Below are 18518 nucleotides of genomic sequence, written 5' to 3'. Positions count from 1 at the left end.
ATTGGTACTCAATTTCATTTAGACACTAGATTAAGGTCAAGAAGGGTCTTACTCTGGAAAGACTCAAAAAGAGAACACTTTAAGCCTGATCTGAATCCCTCCTTCACACCATAATCAAGTCTGGTAAGTTCTAATAGCCATCTATCCTCAATTCCCATTCTTCTAACTTCTGCTTCAATACTCTGCTCCATAACCCTCAAATAATATAGACAGTAGCTGCAACACAAAACTGAGTAACTCAAGGAACCCCAAGGCTTAATGGTATCTTGACAATACTGGATTTAACTTTCATATTGTCTTTCTTTTGAATATACCTGCTGTTCTCCCAAGATCCTTCCCTAAAAGAAAAGACTTGGGGAAGGCAGGCCACTTTGAAAATTTTGCAATCTAATTCTATTCCCAAACTATTTATTCCCACTATTTCCAAACTAATTGAAACAATAAGAAATAATATGTGAAAATCATAGAAATAATTTAAATTTACAGGTATAGGAGTCCATTATTCACATACAGCAAGTCAAAATATTTTTTCTTGCTCTATTAGGAGAAATAGGAAAAAAGAGAGGCAAAGTAGGCAGGTCCAAAAAACTTATTTAGATCCATTCCTTGGCTACTTATAATGGTAATTTATTTGGTACCAAAGAGATATCTTTCACACTTCTGGCCCCTCAGTTTACTCATCTATAAAATAAAGGGACTGGTCTAGATCAGGAGTTCTTAAATCGAGGGTCCAAGAACTTGTTTTTAAAAAAAAATATTTCAGTAACTATTTCAACATAATTGGTTTCCTTTGTAATTCTATGCATGGTATTTTACATATGAAAATATTATACTGAGAATTCAATTCCTAAGTTTCACCAGACTATTAAAAGAGAACATGACTTAGAAAAAAGGTTAAGGACACCTGTTCTAGCTCTCCAGGCTCCCTTTCAGCTCCGAACCCTATGACTCTATGAAAGTTGACTGCATAGATGGGAGACTCCATGTCCAAGCAGGCTGCAGTACCAAAGGATTCCCAGCTGTCAAGCTCCTGAAACCTAGCTTCAAGAAGGTCACAGCCCAGGCCCCCAGGTTGGGCTCTTTCTTGCCCATAAAATTTCCCACAAAACTCAATAAGGCTATCACCAAGAATAGGGCACCCTATCTTCCTACCCACGGGTGGGGGGCTTCCTGCCCTGTTCCAGTTTTAATCCACAATTTCTATGTGACTGACCACATTCAGTACCGAGCAAATTCCTTTGTCATTTCACTATTTACTCGTGGAGAATCTCCCAAGAGCTCAATTTCACTCAGAGTTGTCAAAGAGAATTCTGGAAGATACACCCTTATCTGATGTGGGGAGGTGGGGAGATTTGGGGCTCTCTATTTTCCACTAAAGCAACGCACCTAAGGTAATTGTTCTTTTCGGAATAATCCCTGCTAATAGCAGTCTGATCGTTTCCTAAAATCCCTGACTCCAAAAAGAAGAAAATAAAAAAGGCGGAGCATGCCTGGCGAGCTGGAGAAGGGACTGAACATTCTCCCTGATCTCTAGAAAGTTTCTCTCTAAAATGCTCCCACGGGCGAACTTTCCCCGTGAGTTCTGGCCCTTTATTTGGGGATTCGTGGGGGGGGGATGCTCTCCAACGGCTCTAACTGGTGACAGCCGGGGGAGGGGGAGAGGAGGGAGACCACCCGTCACCTGGGCAGCGCGGAGAGCGTCGGGGCCTGCCTCAGTTTCCTCCCCCGTCCCATAGGGCCCACGGCAAGGACCAGGCGCCCGACAGCGGCCGGCGCTTCCCCTCCACGAGTGTTTGTGGACTGACGGGGGGGGGGGGACGCAGAGGGAGCGGGCGCGGGGCCGGGTGCGGGGCCGCCTGGCGCGCCTGCCCCCCCGCCCCCCGGGGGCCGCGTGGGGAAGGGAGGTTCGGCGCCCCCCGCACGCCCCCCGCCCCGGCTCCTTTACCATGCTGGGCTGCGGCGGCGGCGGCGGCGGCGGCGGGGGGCTGGCTCCCCGCGGCGGGCGGGCCCGGCCCCTCTCCCGGCCAGGGGCGCGGTGGCGCGGCTCGGTCTCTCCTCTCTCCCCCGGCCGCCCGGCCTAGCAGAGTTCTCGGTCGGAGAAACGCAGCAGGCAGCGGCAGTGACTGCGGGCCCGGCGGACGGCAGCCATCTTTGCGGAGCGGGGGGCCGGAGCGCGGCCGGCCGGGCCGGGGCGGGCCGGGGCCGGGGCGGCCGGGCGGCCGGGCGGGCGGCGGGGACCGGCCGGGGGGGCGCCCGCGACCGGCCGAGGCTCGGCGGGGCCCACGCGGGGAGGCGCGGCGTCGGGCAGGCGGGCCAGCTCGCGGTCGCGGCTCCGCTCCCGGGCTGCCTGCACGGGCGGTCTGAGCATGCCCAGAACGGCCGGCCCGACTCTTCCCCGCCTCCCTCCGGCTCGACCCCCGCGAGGCGGCGGCCGCGGCCGGGCGCCCGGGGGCAGCGGCGGGGGCAGGGGCGGGCGGAGCGCGCCTGGGCTCCCGGGCCCCGGGCGGGCTGACGCCAGAGCCCGGGTGCCCGGCGCCTGCAGGCGGGCCTCGCAGCGGGCACAAAGTCTGGATCCCGGGCACGCGGTCGGGCCGGCAGCCGGGACCCCCCAAAGGGCCGGGCACAGTGCTCGGCACACTAGATAACCAGCACCGTCCACTTTGAGGGAGCTTCAGTTGGATGGAGGAGCAGCACGTGCACGTTTAGGGCGGCACCGAGGAGGCGCAAGGTGCTTTCGGTAGGTTGAGGCAGGGGCACGGGGAACGACTCCGTGCCGAGGTGGATTTCACAGGCAGGCTGGCAAGGGAAGCTGGTCACAGCGTCGGCTACAGCCTGAAGAAGATATCAACTGATTTAAGAAGAAGAATACACAATTAAACGATCCCTTGGACACAGCCTGGCACAGTGGATAGAATCGTGGGCCTGGAGTAACAAAAGACCACATTTTCTTACCCGGACCCTGGGCCTTTCCTTTCATTGAGTCTTAGTTTCCTCATCTGTAAAATAGGGGAACGATAGCACTCACCACATATGCTTGTTGTGAAGAGCAGAAGACATTTGCAAGGCTTTTAGGTTACACTTAAGTAGCTATGTGATCTTGAGCAAACTCCTTACCCTCAGGTATTCTCTATTAATCTATTATCTGTTTTGGTGGATGGAGTCCCTGCGCTGGGTTTTGAATAATTATTTAAAGTCTGTAAAATATTGCGTTTGAGCTTTGCCACCACACTGAAAAATGAGTTTCTGATTTTTTTTCAGATGATAAACTTTAAGACCCAGAAAAGGTTCCCTAACTTGGCTGAAAACATACAGCTGTGTGTCAAAAGTGAGATTTGAACTCGGGTCTTCCTAACTCTTAAGTACTCTAACACAAAAATAAAAATATATTCAATATATAAATTTTAAGGTTTTTATCACAATGATTTGAGAAGCTAATTTGTTCAACTCCAATTTTAATAACCCAACCCCTAACAGCCCACCTATATATGAATCCCCCTAAGCCTCAGTTTTCTCATAAAATGAAGTGATTGGATTTGATTTCTAAGGTCCCTCCCACCTCTGAATCTATACATGATTTTATTTTATAGTAACTCTTCAACAAGAATATCAAACTATTCTTCAAACTGAACCTGAAACATTTCATTCTCCTTAAGAAATCTTCACTAATGATGAAAAAGTATAAAAACATCACTTGTACAAAAATATAGCAGCCCTGTTTGTGGTGGCAAAGAACTAGAAATTAACCTTCAATTGGGGGATGGCTTAGCAAACTGTGGTATATGTATGTCATGGAACACTCTTGTTCTATTAGAAACCAGGAGGGATGGGATTTCAGGGAAACCTGGAGGGATTTGCATGAACTGATGCTGAGTGAGATGAGCAGAACCAGAACACAATACACCCTAACAGCAACATGGGGGCAATGATCTACCTTGATGGACTTGCTCATTCCATCAGTGCAAGGATCAGGGAAAATTTGGGGCTGCCTGCAATGGAGAATGCCATCTGTATCCAGAGAAACAACTGTGGAGTTTGAACAAAGACCAAGGACTATTACCTTAAATTCAGGGGGGGGAAAAACTGATATCTTATTGTCTGATCCTGCTATCTCTTATACTTTGTTTCTTCCTTAAGGATGTGATTTCTCTCTCATCAAACTCAATTTGTATCAATGTATACCATGGAAACAATGTAAAGACTGGCAAATTGCCTTCTGTGGGGGGTGGGGGGGAGGGAAATAAGGGGGAAAAATTGCAAAACTCAAATCTTTTTTTAAAAGAAATCTTCACTGATCTCTACATCATCTCCCTTTGCTTTTCCTTTTAAAGCTAACTTACTATAAAAAGAAGTCTACACTTTTCCTTTGTCTCCTTTCATTCTTCTCAAGCCTCTACAATCTGACTTCCCAAATCATCATTCAACTAAAACTAGTATCTCCAAAATTACCAGATTTCTTAATTACCAAGTCTAATTACTTTCAGTCTTTACCCTTCTTGACCCCTCTGCAATTTTTTGATAGTGGTTCCTCTTTGGGCTTTTATAACATTGTTCCCTCTTGGTTATCTCCCTTTCTAATTTTCTCCTTACTTTTCTTTCTTGGATCATAAACATACCCTTCAACAGTTGATGTGTTCCAACCCTCTAACTTTGGATCTCTTCTATTCTCTTTCTGTACTTGGTATAGCTCCACCTCATCTAATTATCATCTCTATGCAGATGATTACTACCATTTCTAAATTTTCAGTCACAATCTCTTTCCTGCACTCAGTCCACATAACTTTTGAGATATTTCAAACTGGATGTCCTATGAGCATTTCAAACTCAGCATATCTTAAAACAGAACTCATCTTTTATCCCAAATTATCCCTTCTGAACTTTATTTCTGTCAAGGACACCTCTATCTTTCTAATTTTTTGAGTCCAAAATATCCATATCATCCCCAACTTCTCCCTCTTGCTTAACTCTCATATCCAGTAAATTGTTAAATCTTGTCATTTCTGCTTTTACAGCATCTCTTGTATTTATCCTTTTCCTTATACCAGTGGTGTCACACTCAAATAAAACTGGATATTAGGCTGTATATTGACTTAGAATACCACAAACTAATATCTTTATCTTTTAACATATTTTTATTTAACTCTAGTTAAAATTTCTCAATTACACTTTAGTCTGATTCTGGCAAATATAGCCTGTAAGGCATAAATTTGACATCTCTGCTCTACACTCATCAATCACCACCTCAGTTCAGACTCTTATTATCTCTCAAGATATCGGTATAGCCTTTTCTGTTGCTATTTTATTTTGAATTAATTTTTACCACTTCCTCTCCCACAGGAGAAAAAAAGAAAATAAAACCCTTGTAATAAATATACATAGTCAGGCAAAATAGATTTCCCATATTTACCATGTCAAAAAAGAAAAGGTTATTCTGCATATTTGGTTCATCACCTCAATGTCAGAGGTTAGAATTTTTTTTCATCATCAATCCTCTAGAATTATGGTTGATCTGAATTCTTCAGTCTTTCAAAGTTGTTTTAACAATGTTATTTAGTGTAAAGTTTTCCTTGTGCTTACTTTCATCTGCATTGGTTTATGTAAATTTACCCAGATTTCTCCAAAGGCATCCCCTTTGTTTCATTCGGCATGATGATATTCCCTTGTATTCACATTGCCACAACTTGTTCAAGCCACTCTCCAACTGATGGATATGCCCTTTAGTTTCTAGTTCTTTGCCACTATTTTTTTTAAAAGGCTGCTATATTTTTCTTCTTTGATGTTTTTGGGTATATAGTCTTAGTAGTGAGATGATTGGGTCAAAGGACATGCTCAGTTTACTAATTTTTGGAGCATTGTTTTAAATTTTTTCCAGTGGTTGAAACATAGTTCTAAAGTGCTTCCCAGAATGACTGGACTGTTCATAACTTCACCTACATAGTATTAATGGATTAGTTTTCCCCACATCCAACATTTGTCATTTTTCTTTTTTTTTTGATATCTATGTCTATCTGATGTTTGTGAGGTAGAATATTTAAGGTACTTGTATTTGTATTTCTCTAATAGTGATAGGGAGTATTTTTTCATATGACTATAGATCTTTTGGATCTCTTCCCTTTAGAACTGCCTGTTAATATCCTTTGACCATTTATTAATAGAGAAATGACTCTTAGCCCTACAAATTTGACTCAAATCTTTATATATTTTGGAAATTTGCCTCAGATTCCCTCCCCCTCCATTTAATTGTTTCCTTCTAATTTTAGCTGCATTGCATTTGTAATTTTTAAAATTTCATTTAACCAAAATTATCTATTTTATCTTCTCTAATTTTTTTCTAGCCCTTGTTTGGTGATGAATTCTTCCCATATGCATGTATCTGAAAGGTAATTTCTTCCTTGCTCCTCCAATTTGCTTATGATGTAAACTTTTATTTAGCACAGTGTCTGGCACATAGTAAATGTAACAGAATAGTATCCATTTGGAGGTCTCCTAATTGATTTCCCTTACTTGGGTTTCACTCCTATTGCAATCTATTCTCCATACAGCTACTAAAATGATTTTCCTAAAACACAGTTCTGACCATGTTAACTCTTCTACTTAATAAACTCCTTTGACTCTCTGGTAACTGCCTTTTGCCACCACCACCAATTCAAACCCAGCCTCAGACACTTACTAGCTATATGATCTTGGGAAAAATCACTTAACCCCTACCTGCCCCACCTTTTTCATCTATAAAATGAAGGCAATAATGAAAAAAGAAGAGTGGCAAACTATTCTATTATCTTTGCCAAGAAAATCCCATGGACAAAAGTCCATGGAGTCAGATAGGTATGAACAACAACTTTTACCACCATCACCACCACCACCTCCCATCACTCATCTAAACTAATTGGCATGCAAGTCTCTTCATAATCTATCTTTCTGGCCTTATTACACATTACTCGCTTCATGTACTCTACATTTTCCCCAATAGACCGCAACATAAGCACCCCACACATTTGCATGAGCTGCCCACTCTCCATGCACTTCCTTCTTCCTTCCCTCTCTCTTAGAATCCTTATTTTCCTTCAAAATTCAGCTCAAATACTACTGTCTACATGAAATTACTCCTTAATTTCCTGCCTCTGACCAAAATCACCTTGTAAACTTATTTTGAATCTACCAATATCATATCTGTATCTTTTCTCCCCCTATTAGATCTCTGAGCTTGACAAGATGGTTTCAGTTTTGTTCCTGAATCCCCATTGTCTAGAACAGTTTGGGCACAAAATAAACAAACACTTAATAAAAACTTGCTGATCTATGCTTCTTGAGACACTGCATAATAATTTGGTGAATCTCTGTTTTGATGGTATGGTGATTGGGATCAAACCCCTTTTGTGTTATCTCTCTGTGAAATTCTTGTCCATGGTCTCTCAATTTTTCATAGAAGATGTACCAGAAAGGCTATTCAGAATTTCAAGGTTACCCAGGTATCTTCCTAAAAAGCACTACATATCAGCCCTAGGAGCTGTAGTCTATTATTTCTTAATATGTGACTGACTTCCTTCATTTTCTGCACCCATTTCTTTAATTATGTCATTTATGTTAATAGTGTCATTATGGAAATCGTGGTTTATAACATGTCACAGTCCACTTATGCCCATTATGATCTTTCCATTTACCCTTTCGGTTATCCATAATTTTACTTCTTCCAAATTTTGATGTTCTGTGCTTAAAAAATCATATATCATCCACAGGAAACTATGTTAAAAATATAGCTTTTTCCATTCCCCAATTGACACATGGTCAAAGGATATGCAAAGACAATTTACAGATGAGGAGATCAAAGCAATCCATAGTCATATGAAAAATTGCTCTAAATCATTACTTATTAGAGAAATGCAAATTAAAGCAACTCTGAGGTGCCATCTCACACCTCTCAGACTGGCCAATACGACCTGAAAGGACAATGATCATTGTTGGAAGGGTTGTGGGAAATCTGGGACACTATTACATTGTTGGTGGAGCTGTGAACTCATCCAACCTTTCTGGAGAGCAGTCTGGAACTATGCCCAAAGGGCAACAAAAATGTGCATACCCTTTGATCCAGCAATACCACTACTGGGTCTACCCCCTGAAGAGATGATGAAAAAGGGTAAAAACATCACTTGTACCAAAATATTCATAGCAGCCCTGTTTGTGGTGGCAAAGAATTAGAAGTCAAGTAAATGTCCTTCAATTGGGGAATGGCTTAGCAAACTGTGGTATATGTATATCATGGAACACTATTGTTCTATTAGAAACCAGGAGGGATGGGAATTCAGGGAAGCCTGGAGGGATTTGCATGAACTGATGCTGAGTGAGATGAGCAGAACAAGGAAAACATTGTACATCCTAACAGCAACATGGGGGTGATGATCAACCTTGATGGACTTGCTCATTCCATCAGTACAACAATTAGGGACAATTTGGGGCTGTCTGCAATGGAGAATACCATCTGTATCCAGAGAAAGAACTGTGGAGTTTCAACAAAGACCAAGGACTATTACCTTTAATTTAGGGGGAAAAACCTGATATCTTATTGTCTGATCGTGCTATCTCTTTTGCTTTATGTTTCTTCCTTAAGGAAATGATTTCTCTCTCATCACATTCAATTTAGATCAATGTATACCATGGAAATAATGTAAAGACTGGCAAATTGTCTTCTGTGGGGGGTGGGAGGGGAGTAAGATTAGGGGGAAAATTGTAAAACTCAAAATAAAATCTTTTTTAAAAAAACAGACAAATTTTAAAAAATATGGCTTTTTAAAGGGCTATGGGAAAATCCCTGATTTCTTTTGATGTGAGGAATAATTGATTCTTGGTTACAATCCAAGTTCATTTGCCTTCTAGAATATCATATTCCAAGTCCCACAATCCCTTAATGTAGAAGCTGCTAAATTTTGTATTATCCTAGCTATAGCTCCTTGATAATTGAATTGTTTCTTTCAGACTGTTTGCAATATTTTCTTCTTGATCTGGGAGCTCTGAAACTTGGCTATAATATTCCTGGGAATTTTCATTTTAGGATCTCATTCAGGTGGATTCTTTCAATTTCTATTTTACCCTCTGCTTCTAGAATATCAAGACAGTTTTCCTTGATAATTTCTTGAAAGAAATATCTAGGTCCTTTTTTTTTATCATGGCTTTCAGGTAGTACAAGAATTTTTAAATTACTTCTCCTGGATCTATTTTCCAGGTCTGTTGTTTTTACAATGAGACATTTCACATTTTCCTCTAGTTTTTCCTTATTTTTTGGTTCTGTTTTCTTATTTCTTGACTACTCACAATGTCATCAGTTTCTCTTTGCTCAGTTCTATATTTTATTTTATTTTATTTTATTTTTTAGGTTTTTGTAAGGCAAGTGGGGTTAAGTGGCTTGCCCAAGGCCACACAGCTAGGTAATTATTAAGTATCTGAGACTGGATTTGAACCCAGGTACTCCTGACTCTAGGGCTGTTGCTTTATCCACTATACAACCTAGAGGCCCCTCAGTTCTATATTTTAAGGGATTATTTTCTTCAGTGAGTTTTTACATCTCCTTTTCCATTTCTGCTTTTTAAGGCATTCTTTTCCTCATTTTTTTTGTTTTTTTCCATTTGACCCAGTCTGGTTTTTAAGATCTCTTTTAAGATCTCTTCTCCTCTTGTCCCCCTTTTTTTTTATCTGTATCTCCTTTCTAAGCTGCTGACTCAGTATTCAGGATTTTCCCATCTCACTTTCATTTCTCTTCCCAATTTTTCTTCTACCTCCCTTCTTCAAAATCCTTTTCGAACTCTTCCATGACCTGAGACTAATTCATATTTTTCTAAAAGGCTTTGGATATTTGATTTTGTTTTCTTCTGAGTAAGTATTGTGATCATTCTAATCACCATAATAACTTTCTTGGGTCAGATTTTTTTTTTGCTGTTCTTTGCTCATTTCCCCAGTCATTGACTTGATTTTATCTCTATGTTAAGGTAGGACTCTGCTTCCAGGATGGCCCAAGCTTCTGGGGTTTTGTGCATATGTTTTCAGATATACCTCTAGAAACCTGCAAATTTTTATATCTTCCAAGATGGTATGATCTAGGAAGAGCTTTCCCCCTACCCTCCTGGCCTGTGCTCTGGTCCGTAGGTGACCACAATCATTCCTTTCTGCCCTCAAAACTGTGTGAGGAAGGTCCTTTATTCCCCTGCAAAAGTCAGGTCTGTTTTGCTTGTGTGATGCCCAGGTCTACAACTCATTCCTGCCTCAGTGATAACAAAGAGATGTCTCCTTCTGACTATCTTATGGTCTGCGGACCAAGAGCTCCAGAAGCAGCTGCCTCTGCTGATTCCGTGGCTCTGAAGGATTGCTTCTAATCCTCTGGGGTCAGATTTTCCCTGTTGAGGCCTACACTGAACTGTGGTCTACTCTTACCCTGGTGTGGCAGACTTTTCCTGCATACCTTCCATGTTTTCCTTAGAAGTCTCTGGGCTGAGAGGTCTGGAAATTGCCACCCCCGCCACTGCCCCAGTTGCCCCACTCTCTGATCCTGGATTGCTGGGGCTGGTTTGTTCCAGTGTAGCTATGCTGCCCTGTGTTCCTCTCCTCTAGTGTATATCCAAATAGATGTTTGATACAACTATACTCTGGGGACTATAATATTTTTTCATCTGCTTTGTTTTTCTAAATGTGGTTGGTTAGGCCTAACCCTTCAACAAAGCAAAAGTGGATCGAGGAAGAAGGTTCTGTGGACTGCTGTTTTCTCTTCTCCTGAAATACCAATTACGATTCCCCAACAGACACTTGCCACCAATTGTTATTCAGACCTCAATGAGAAAGTGGATGTTGGGATGTACTATATAAATTATGTTGGAAAAGTTAATTGGGATCAAGAAAAATGGAGAAAAGCTCTATTTGTGAATTTTTTCTCTCTTTGACCATGAAGTAGCCTTCCTCTTTCTTACCCACCCTCAATTTTCTTTTTTTTCAAGGCAAATGGGGTTAAGTGGCTTGCCCAAGGCCACACAGCTAGGTAATTATTAAGTGTCTGAAGTCAGATTTGAACTCAGGTACTCCTGACTCCAGGGCCAGTTCTCTATCCACTGCGCCACCTAGCTGCCCCCCCACCCTCAATTTTCAAATGAAGTTGCTTGTTTGTTTTTTAAACAGATTGCAGTCTAAGAATTATATAAAGAAAATCAGTCTTGTTAGCTGACAAATCTTCAAGGCAAAATGATCTTCCCCATTATCTCTTCTCTTCTTGTCCCCTTTTTTTGTCTGATCTTCCATAACCCAGGGTTCTTAACATGGAACCCATGAAGAACCTTCTCTTCAGATAGATTTCAATGATTCCATGAATGGATGAGAAAAAATACATATTTTCATTATCCCCTACCTAACTTAAATTTGGCATTTCCTTCAATCATTATTTTTTAAAAATGACTATTTTCATTCATTCAAGAGAAATATAAAGTAAACATTAAGGACCAATTAGAAGGGACACAAAACGGTCAAACTGTTTACTTTTTTATACATGAGAATATCAGTTTTTTTATGATTGATTTTTATTTGAGTAGTGTGAAAGAAAGACTTGAACTGAGCTGAGTACAATGGGGTATATTCTAGTTTAGGGAGAGATAAAACAGAGCAATTATCTCACACAAATGAAGCCAATAGAGAAGAACCTTACTCATTGGGAATGGGTTAAAGAGGGAACAACATATATGCATATGTACATATAAAAGTCTTCTAAAGAAAGTAGGGGACAAAGTGGAGGGAGAAGATGAGGAAGGATGGAGAGTTTAAGGGATAGGAGGATAAGGTGGTGCATAGAAGTAAAGCAGAGGAGTGATAGGAATAGGTGAGGACAGTAAGGAAAGATAATTATTTGGAATGTGGGTGGGAAGAATTTATATGGTAGAAACTGACAGCAGATTAAAAATTTGAATTCAACAATATATTGCTTTCAGGAAAACTATAAAAATGAGAGATACACACAAAAATAGAAAACTAAGGAGTAGAATTTGTTATGTAAAAGCAGAGGTAGTAATCATGATCTCAGAACAAGACTTAAGCTAAAATAGATTTAATCAAAAGAGAAAAATAGGGAAACTACACTATATGTCAACCATACTATTCAGTATTGTTTTAGACAATACTGTCTATTGTTTCATAGATATATCAGTATAAATACCTGACAGAATTGCTAAAACAAACATAATTTTGTATGTTTATATTTTTAAATAATATAATTTTATGTTTATAACTAAAAAATATATGAACATATTTTATACAAATAAGCCAAGATCTAAATAATTGAAGTAGTATTTATAGGTAAGCCAATATGATAAAAAAATGACAATTTTACCTGATTTTTTTATGTAATGCCATCCCCCCAAAAAATGCCATCACTAAAAAGTTATCTTACTGAGTTAAAAAAAAAAATTAGTACCAATGTCCATTTGGGTCAGATCTAGTAATATCAGACCTTAAACCATATTTTAAAATGAGAGCATTATTGAATTGTAAAATGGATAGTTTAGATTATTTTAAACTATAGTATCCTTTTAATGTACAACATGGAAACAAAGTAAAGACTAACAGATTGCTTTCTGTGGGGGTGGGGTGGGGGAGGAAAGTAAGACTGGGGGGAAATTGTAAAACTCAAATATCTTTAATAAAAAAATAAATAAATAGATAAATAAATTATAGTACCCTTGTATAAATAAAACATACACTTTGATGGTTATTGTCCTTCATCATCAAAGAAGACCAAAATGACATTGTTATGTTTGAGACAAATTACAGTGTGTCCAACTGTGGCTTATCAGACCAAAATGAGACTGATGAACTTCCTTTGGCAACCAAATTTTGACATAATTTTTCACAAACCCTCACAACTGATGCTATTGAAGACCTTGGTCAGCTCTACAAATGTTATATACTGACTCTGGCAAGAATCTTCCCAGCAATGACTAAAAGAGAAATACCCCTGTGATTGTCACAGGACAATCTATTCCCTTTACCTTTATAGAGATGGACAATGGAGGCAACCATGAATTCTTGGGGAATAAGCTCTTCATGCCACATAACCTGGAAAATTTCAGTCAGTTTTTGGATGAGCAATGGATCTCAGCGCCAGGTGCTTTGCTACTTGAAAAGAGACTAATCACATTCAAAAACCTTTTCTTTAGTTGGAACTTCAGCTAGGGACTGATTGACTTTAATTTGAGGTAAATGGTCAATGGCTTCTACATTTATTGGTGATAGTCTGTTAAAAACACTATGGAAGTGTTCAACCCATCTCTCCAGGATCATGTCCCTATCATTAATCAATGTGGATGCATCAGCACTGAATAGTTGAGATGCATCATATGTCTTTGGCCCATAAATAGCCCTCAGGGCATCATAAAAGCAGTTTGGTATATTACTGTCAGCATAAAATTGAATTTCATCTGTCTTCTTACTGAAGCAAAAGTCCTGCATCTCTCTAAGTTTCACTTCTACTTTACTTTTGATGGAATTAAATGCTGCCTTCTTAGAAATGGATGAACTATCCTGCTGGTAAACCCTGTGGAGTTCTTGTTTTTTCATTTAGCAGTTTCTGCATTTCCTCCTCATTTTCATCAAACCAGTCTTGGTGTTTGTGAATGTTCTTGGTGTTTGCCAGATGAGCAAAGGCAGTGTTATACACCAGCTCTCTGAAAGCTGCCCACTCTTTTTCTGCTCCACTGTGGCCAACTGTGTGTTGGCTCAGTTTTCCCTTGAAGTTAGCAACAAACTGTTCCCACTCAGAGAGACACTCAAATCTTGTGACATTAATTCTTCTAATATTCATTTTGCTTTGGGGATGCCACTTTGGTTAAATGTGAAGATTTAGCTTAGAGAGATGATGAGTCTGTGATCACTCCAGCACTCTGCACCAAACATTGCCTTTGTTATACTCACATCCTATCTGTCTCTTTTCCCTACAATCACATAGTCTATTAGATGCCAATGTTTGCCATAAGGGTACATCTAGGAAGTGTTGCATTTAGGTAAGCAGAAGACAGTTTTTGTGATGAGGTCATGAGATGCACAAGTCTTCAGTAGTAGGTGACCATTGCTATTACTGTTTCCAACTCCATTCCTCCCAAGGACTCCCTGCCATGTCTGGTATTCTGAGTCTACACCAGCATCCAAGTCACCCAGAATTATACACTTGTCCTCTTTTGGTACATTGATGATAACAGTCTCCAGGGATTCATTAAATTTTTCCTTAATTTCATGAGTGTTCGTCATGGTGGGAACATAGGCACTGATGATCGTAGCTTGGCGTTTTCCTGGAAGTGGCAATCTCATTGTCATGAGCCTATTTTTGGTAGGTATTCAAGAATGTTGACTAGATTAGTTTTGATTGCAAAACGTATCCCAGCTTCACTTCGTTCCCTGCAACCACTCCAGAAAAACATGTATACAACTCTGACTTCAGTAAACTGGCCTTCATTTGCCAGCCTTGCTTCACTCAGGACTGCTATTTGGCTATCATACCTGCTGAGTTCTCTTGCAACAAGAGCTGTTTGTTTTTCAGATCTATTGGATCTTGTGTTGTATGTAAGTGTGTACATCCACATTCCATGCACCTATGGTAAGTGGAATCTTCTTTGAAGAAGTTTTTGTAGACTTTTTTTTGTCTCTTGACCACATGGTGGGATCCCCACCTGCTGCAGGAATCAGACCAGGGTGGAGTAACAAACAATTTTTAGGGCATCTTTTCAGGCTATAACTGGTGTGAACCTTAAAAGAGCTGCTCAGTCATCTGCAGCTGCTGAATCTCACTGATGTTTCTAGTGGGGAAACAACCCTATGGCCTGGGCTACCTGTGTGCAGGCTTGTGACTGCAGCTCCCAGTATATTCACACCTGTGCTTCATCACTTGCTTATCCCCATGGGACTTTGAAGAAGGTTATAAGTGATGCCTTTTATTGCATGTATAAATTGGATTTAAGTGAATTAGAGCTAAACAATGTCATCTGCCTCACTTTCTGTTCCAAAGTAATCATGATCCAGGATAGTAAGACAGTCAAGACAAAAAGTGATGGCTCTAGATGCAGTGGATGACTGATATCTTTGGTGTCTTAAAAAACTCTAAGCATCCACAACACCTGCCTCAGCTGGTTCCATGGCCATTGGAGCAAATTGTTTTCCTCTACCCATTCCACCAGTAGAAGACTTTGCATGCTTGGGGTAAACACCCCCACTATTCACCAATGAGTTTCAGACTCTGTCCCTGATTTAGCCCACCTGCAGAGAGGGTTTACCAGGGTGTGGTTGCTGTGCATGCTACAGCTTCTTGGAGCCACAGTTGAGAGTTACTTGGCTCAGGTGGACATCAAAGGTGGAAAGCAGCCCTGAAAAGAACTCAGCAGTCCTCATACCAAGGTACTAGTCCTCCTTACACCCTTCACCCCAAAAAACATGCATCTAAGAATAGAAGGAATGCAGAAAATTGGAAAGAGGTTTTTCATAGACAGTACCTCAAGTGATTTTGTTGGAATATTGCTATGGTAGAGGAAATGATGACCTGGTTGATTTAGAAAAGCATAAAGAGCATAAAAACATAAAAACCTCACAAAGGGGGCTGCTATCTTCCTTCAGAGAGACAGATGATAGGTGGAGATAAGCATAGGTACAGACTTACCTGTGTGTTTGAATGTATATGTATGTATGTATGTATATGATTAAAAATAAAAGTGAACATATGTATATACATGTGAAATGTGTATATACATGTATATATACATATATGTGTATCTATATGTGTGGGTGGGGAGGAAAAAAGAAAGTAAAAAGTGCAACGTAGAGAACAACAAGCTACTACACCTATGAATCCAAAGAGTAGTATTTACTACACAGGCTTTCTTGAAATGGAAATCTATATATCAAATCCTCTATGTTCTGCTGTGTGCATAGTAATATTTTTTCCTTTCCTTATTTTGTAATTAAGTTTAAAATAAAAAAATTAAAAGAAAATAAAGAAAATGAAAAAAAGTTTTTCTGAGAAGGGATCCATAGCCTTTACCAGAATGCAAAAGTTATCGAAGGCTCAAAAAAGGGTTAAGAAGCTCTACTTTCTTTAAAATGATAAGCAATATCTATCTAAAACTATTAGCAAGCATTATTTGTAATGGGAATAATCTAGGAGCATTCCCAATAAGATCACAGATGAAACAAGGATACGTATTATCACTACTATTATTCAGTATTGTATTAGAAATGTTAGTTTTGGGGTGGCTAGGTGGCACAATGGATAGAGCACCGGCCCTGGAGTCAGGAGTACTTGAGTTCAAATATGACCTCAGACACTTAATAATTACCTGTCTATGTGGCCTTGGGCAAGCCACTTAACCCCATTGCCTTGAAAAAACTAAAAAAAAATGTTAGTTTTAACAATATGAAAAGAAACTGAAGCAATTAGAATAGGCAACAAAACTATAGCTCTTCAGATGACATAACAGTATACTGAGAGAATCTTAGAAAATTTAAAAAACTATTTGAAACAATTAACTACTTTAACAAAGTTACAGGATATAAGATAAACTTACATAAATCAACAACATTTTATATATTACCAACAAAGCCCAGCAGCAAGATACAGAAAGAGAAATTCCAGTTAAAGTAACTGTAGATAACATAAAATACTTGGGACTCTACCTGCCAAGACAAACCCAGAAACTAAATGAACACAATTGCAAAACACTTTTTGCACAAATCATATCTAAACAATTGGAAAAATGTCAATTGTTCATGAGTACCCTGAGTTCATATAAAAAAAATCACAATTTTGCCTACATTACTTATTCAGTGTCATACCAATCATACTATGAAAAAAATGATTTTAAAAAGCTAGGGAAAAGTAACAATTCATCTGGAGGAACAAAGGGTCAAGACCATCAAGGGAACTGATAAAAAAAATGCAAAGCAGGATGACCTAGCTATTATCAGATCTAAAACTATTTTATTAAGCAGCAGTCACCATAATTGGTATTAAAAAGAATAGTGGATCAGTGGAATAGATTAGATATAAAAGAAACAGTAGTAAATGAGTATCATAATCTACTTTTTGATACACCCAAATATTCTAGCTTCTGGATTAAGCACTCATTATTTGTCAAAAATTGTTGGGAAAAACTGGAAAATAATATGACAGACACTAGACATAGGTCAACATCTCACAGTCTATACCAAGATCAGGTCAAAATGGGTACCTGATTTAGACATAAAGGGTAATACCATAAGCCAATTAGGAGAACAAGAAATAGTTTATCTATTTATGGAGAGGGAAGGAGTTTATGACCAAACAAGAGACAGAGAATATTATAAAATGCAAAATAAGTAATTTTGATTACATTGGATTAAATTGGTTTTGCACAAATAAAACTAAAGCAACCAAGATTAGAAGGAACACAGAAATCTAGGAAACAATTTTCATAGCTAGTGTTTCTGATAAGGGTCTCAAATCTAATATAAAGAACCGAGTCAAAATTTATTGATAAATGGCCAAAGGATATGAACAGATAGTTTTCAGATGAAGAAATTAAAGCTATCTATAGTCATATGAAAAAAATGCTCCAAAACATTACTGATTAGAGAAATGCAAATTAAAACAACCTTGAGGTACTACTTCATATCTATAAAATTAGCTAAAATGAAAAAAGAAGGAAAAATGACAAATGTTGTAGGGGATGTGAGAAAACTGGGACCTTGAGGCACTGTTGGTAGAGTTGTGAAATGATCCAACCATTCTGGAGAACAGTTTGGAACTATCCGCAAAAGGCAATAAAACTGCACACCTTTTGATGTAGCAATACTACTACTAGGTCTGTATCCCAAAGAGATCATAAAAAAAAGCGAGATGGCCCACATGTACAAAAATATTTATAGTAGCTCCTTATGTAGTGGCAAAAAAATTGAAGATTGAGGTGATGCCCTGGGAAACAACTGAAGAAATTGTGGTATATGAATGTAATGGAGTATTATTCTATAAGAACCTGTGAGTGGGCAGATTCCAGAAAAACCTAGAAAGTCTTGCATGAATTGATGCTGAGTGAAATGAAGAGTACCAGGAGAGAATTGTACACCTTAACAAGAACATTGTGTGATAATCAACTATGATGGATTTAGTTCCTCTCAGCAGTTCAAGTGATGGAAAGGCTTGTGATAGAAACACAACCAGAGAAAAAAACTGGTGTCTGAATGCAGACTAAAGCATGTTATTTTCACTTTTTAAAACTTGTTTTATTTTTTTCTTATTCTTTTAGTTCTGATTCTTCTTTTACAACGTGACTAATATGGGAAAAGTTAAGCATGATTGTACATGTATAACCTATATCAGATTGCTTGTTGTTTTGGGATGGGAAGGGAGGGTGTTAGAAAATTGTTGAACTTAAAATCTTATAAAAAGATGAGTACTGAAAACTGTCTTTGCATGTACTTGGAAAAAATAATTTTTTAAAAAGTCTCTCCATATAGATACAGATATATAAATACATCCCTTC

At 39.3% G+C, this 18518-nt stretch overlaps 1 protein-coding gene across 2 annotated transcripts in view; it reads right to left on the bottom strand.

Moving 5' to 3' along the window:
- Window positions 1–2177, bottom strand: part of FBXO9 (F-box protein 9) — a 30640-nt gene extending 28463 nt beyond the window's left edge. The window contains exon 1 of one of the 2 annotated variants that reach the window (XR_012478579.1): window positions 1946–2177. Coding sequence is in view for 1 of the 2 variants with exons in the window: in XM_074237204.1 (XP_074093305.1) it covers window positions 1946–1948 (3 nt within the window). In the remaining variant the exon portion in view is untranslated. The remainder of the gene's footprint in view (window positions 1–1945) is intronic. The other variant, XM_074237204.1, reaches the window with a different exon arrangement.
- Between the last annotated feature and the right edge of the window lie 16341 nt (window positions 2178–18518).

This window comes from Macrotis lagotis, chromosome 5 (genome assembly GCF_037893015.1).
Source record: "Macrotis lagotis isolate mMagLag1 chromosome 5, bilby.v1.9.chrom.fasta, whole genome shotgun sequence".
In the NCBI taxonomy this organism is placed as follows: Eukaryota; Metazoa; Chordata; class Mammalia; order Peramelemorphia; family Peramelidae; genus Macrotis; species Macrotis lagotis.
The sequence above is the reverse complement of the archived record's forward strand: the minus strand, read 5'-3'. Positions and strand labels throughout refer to the sequence as shown.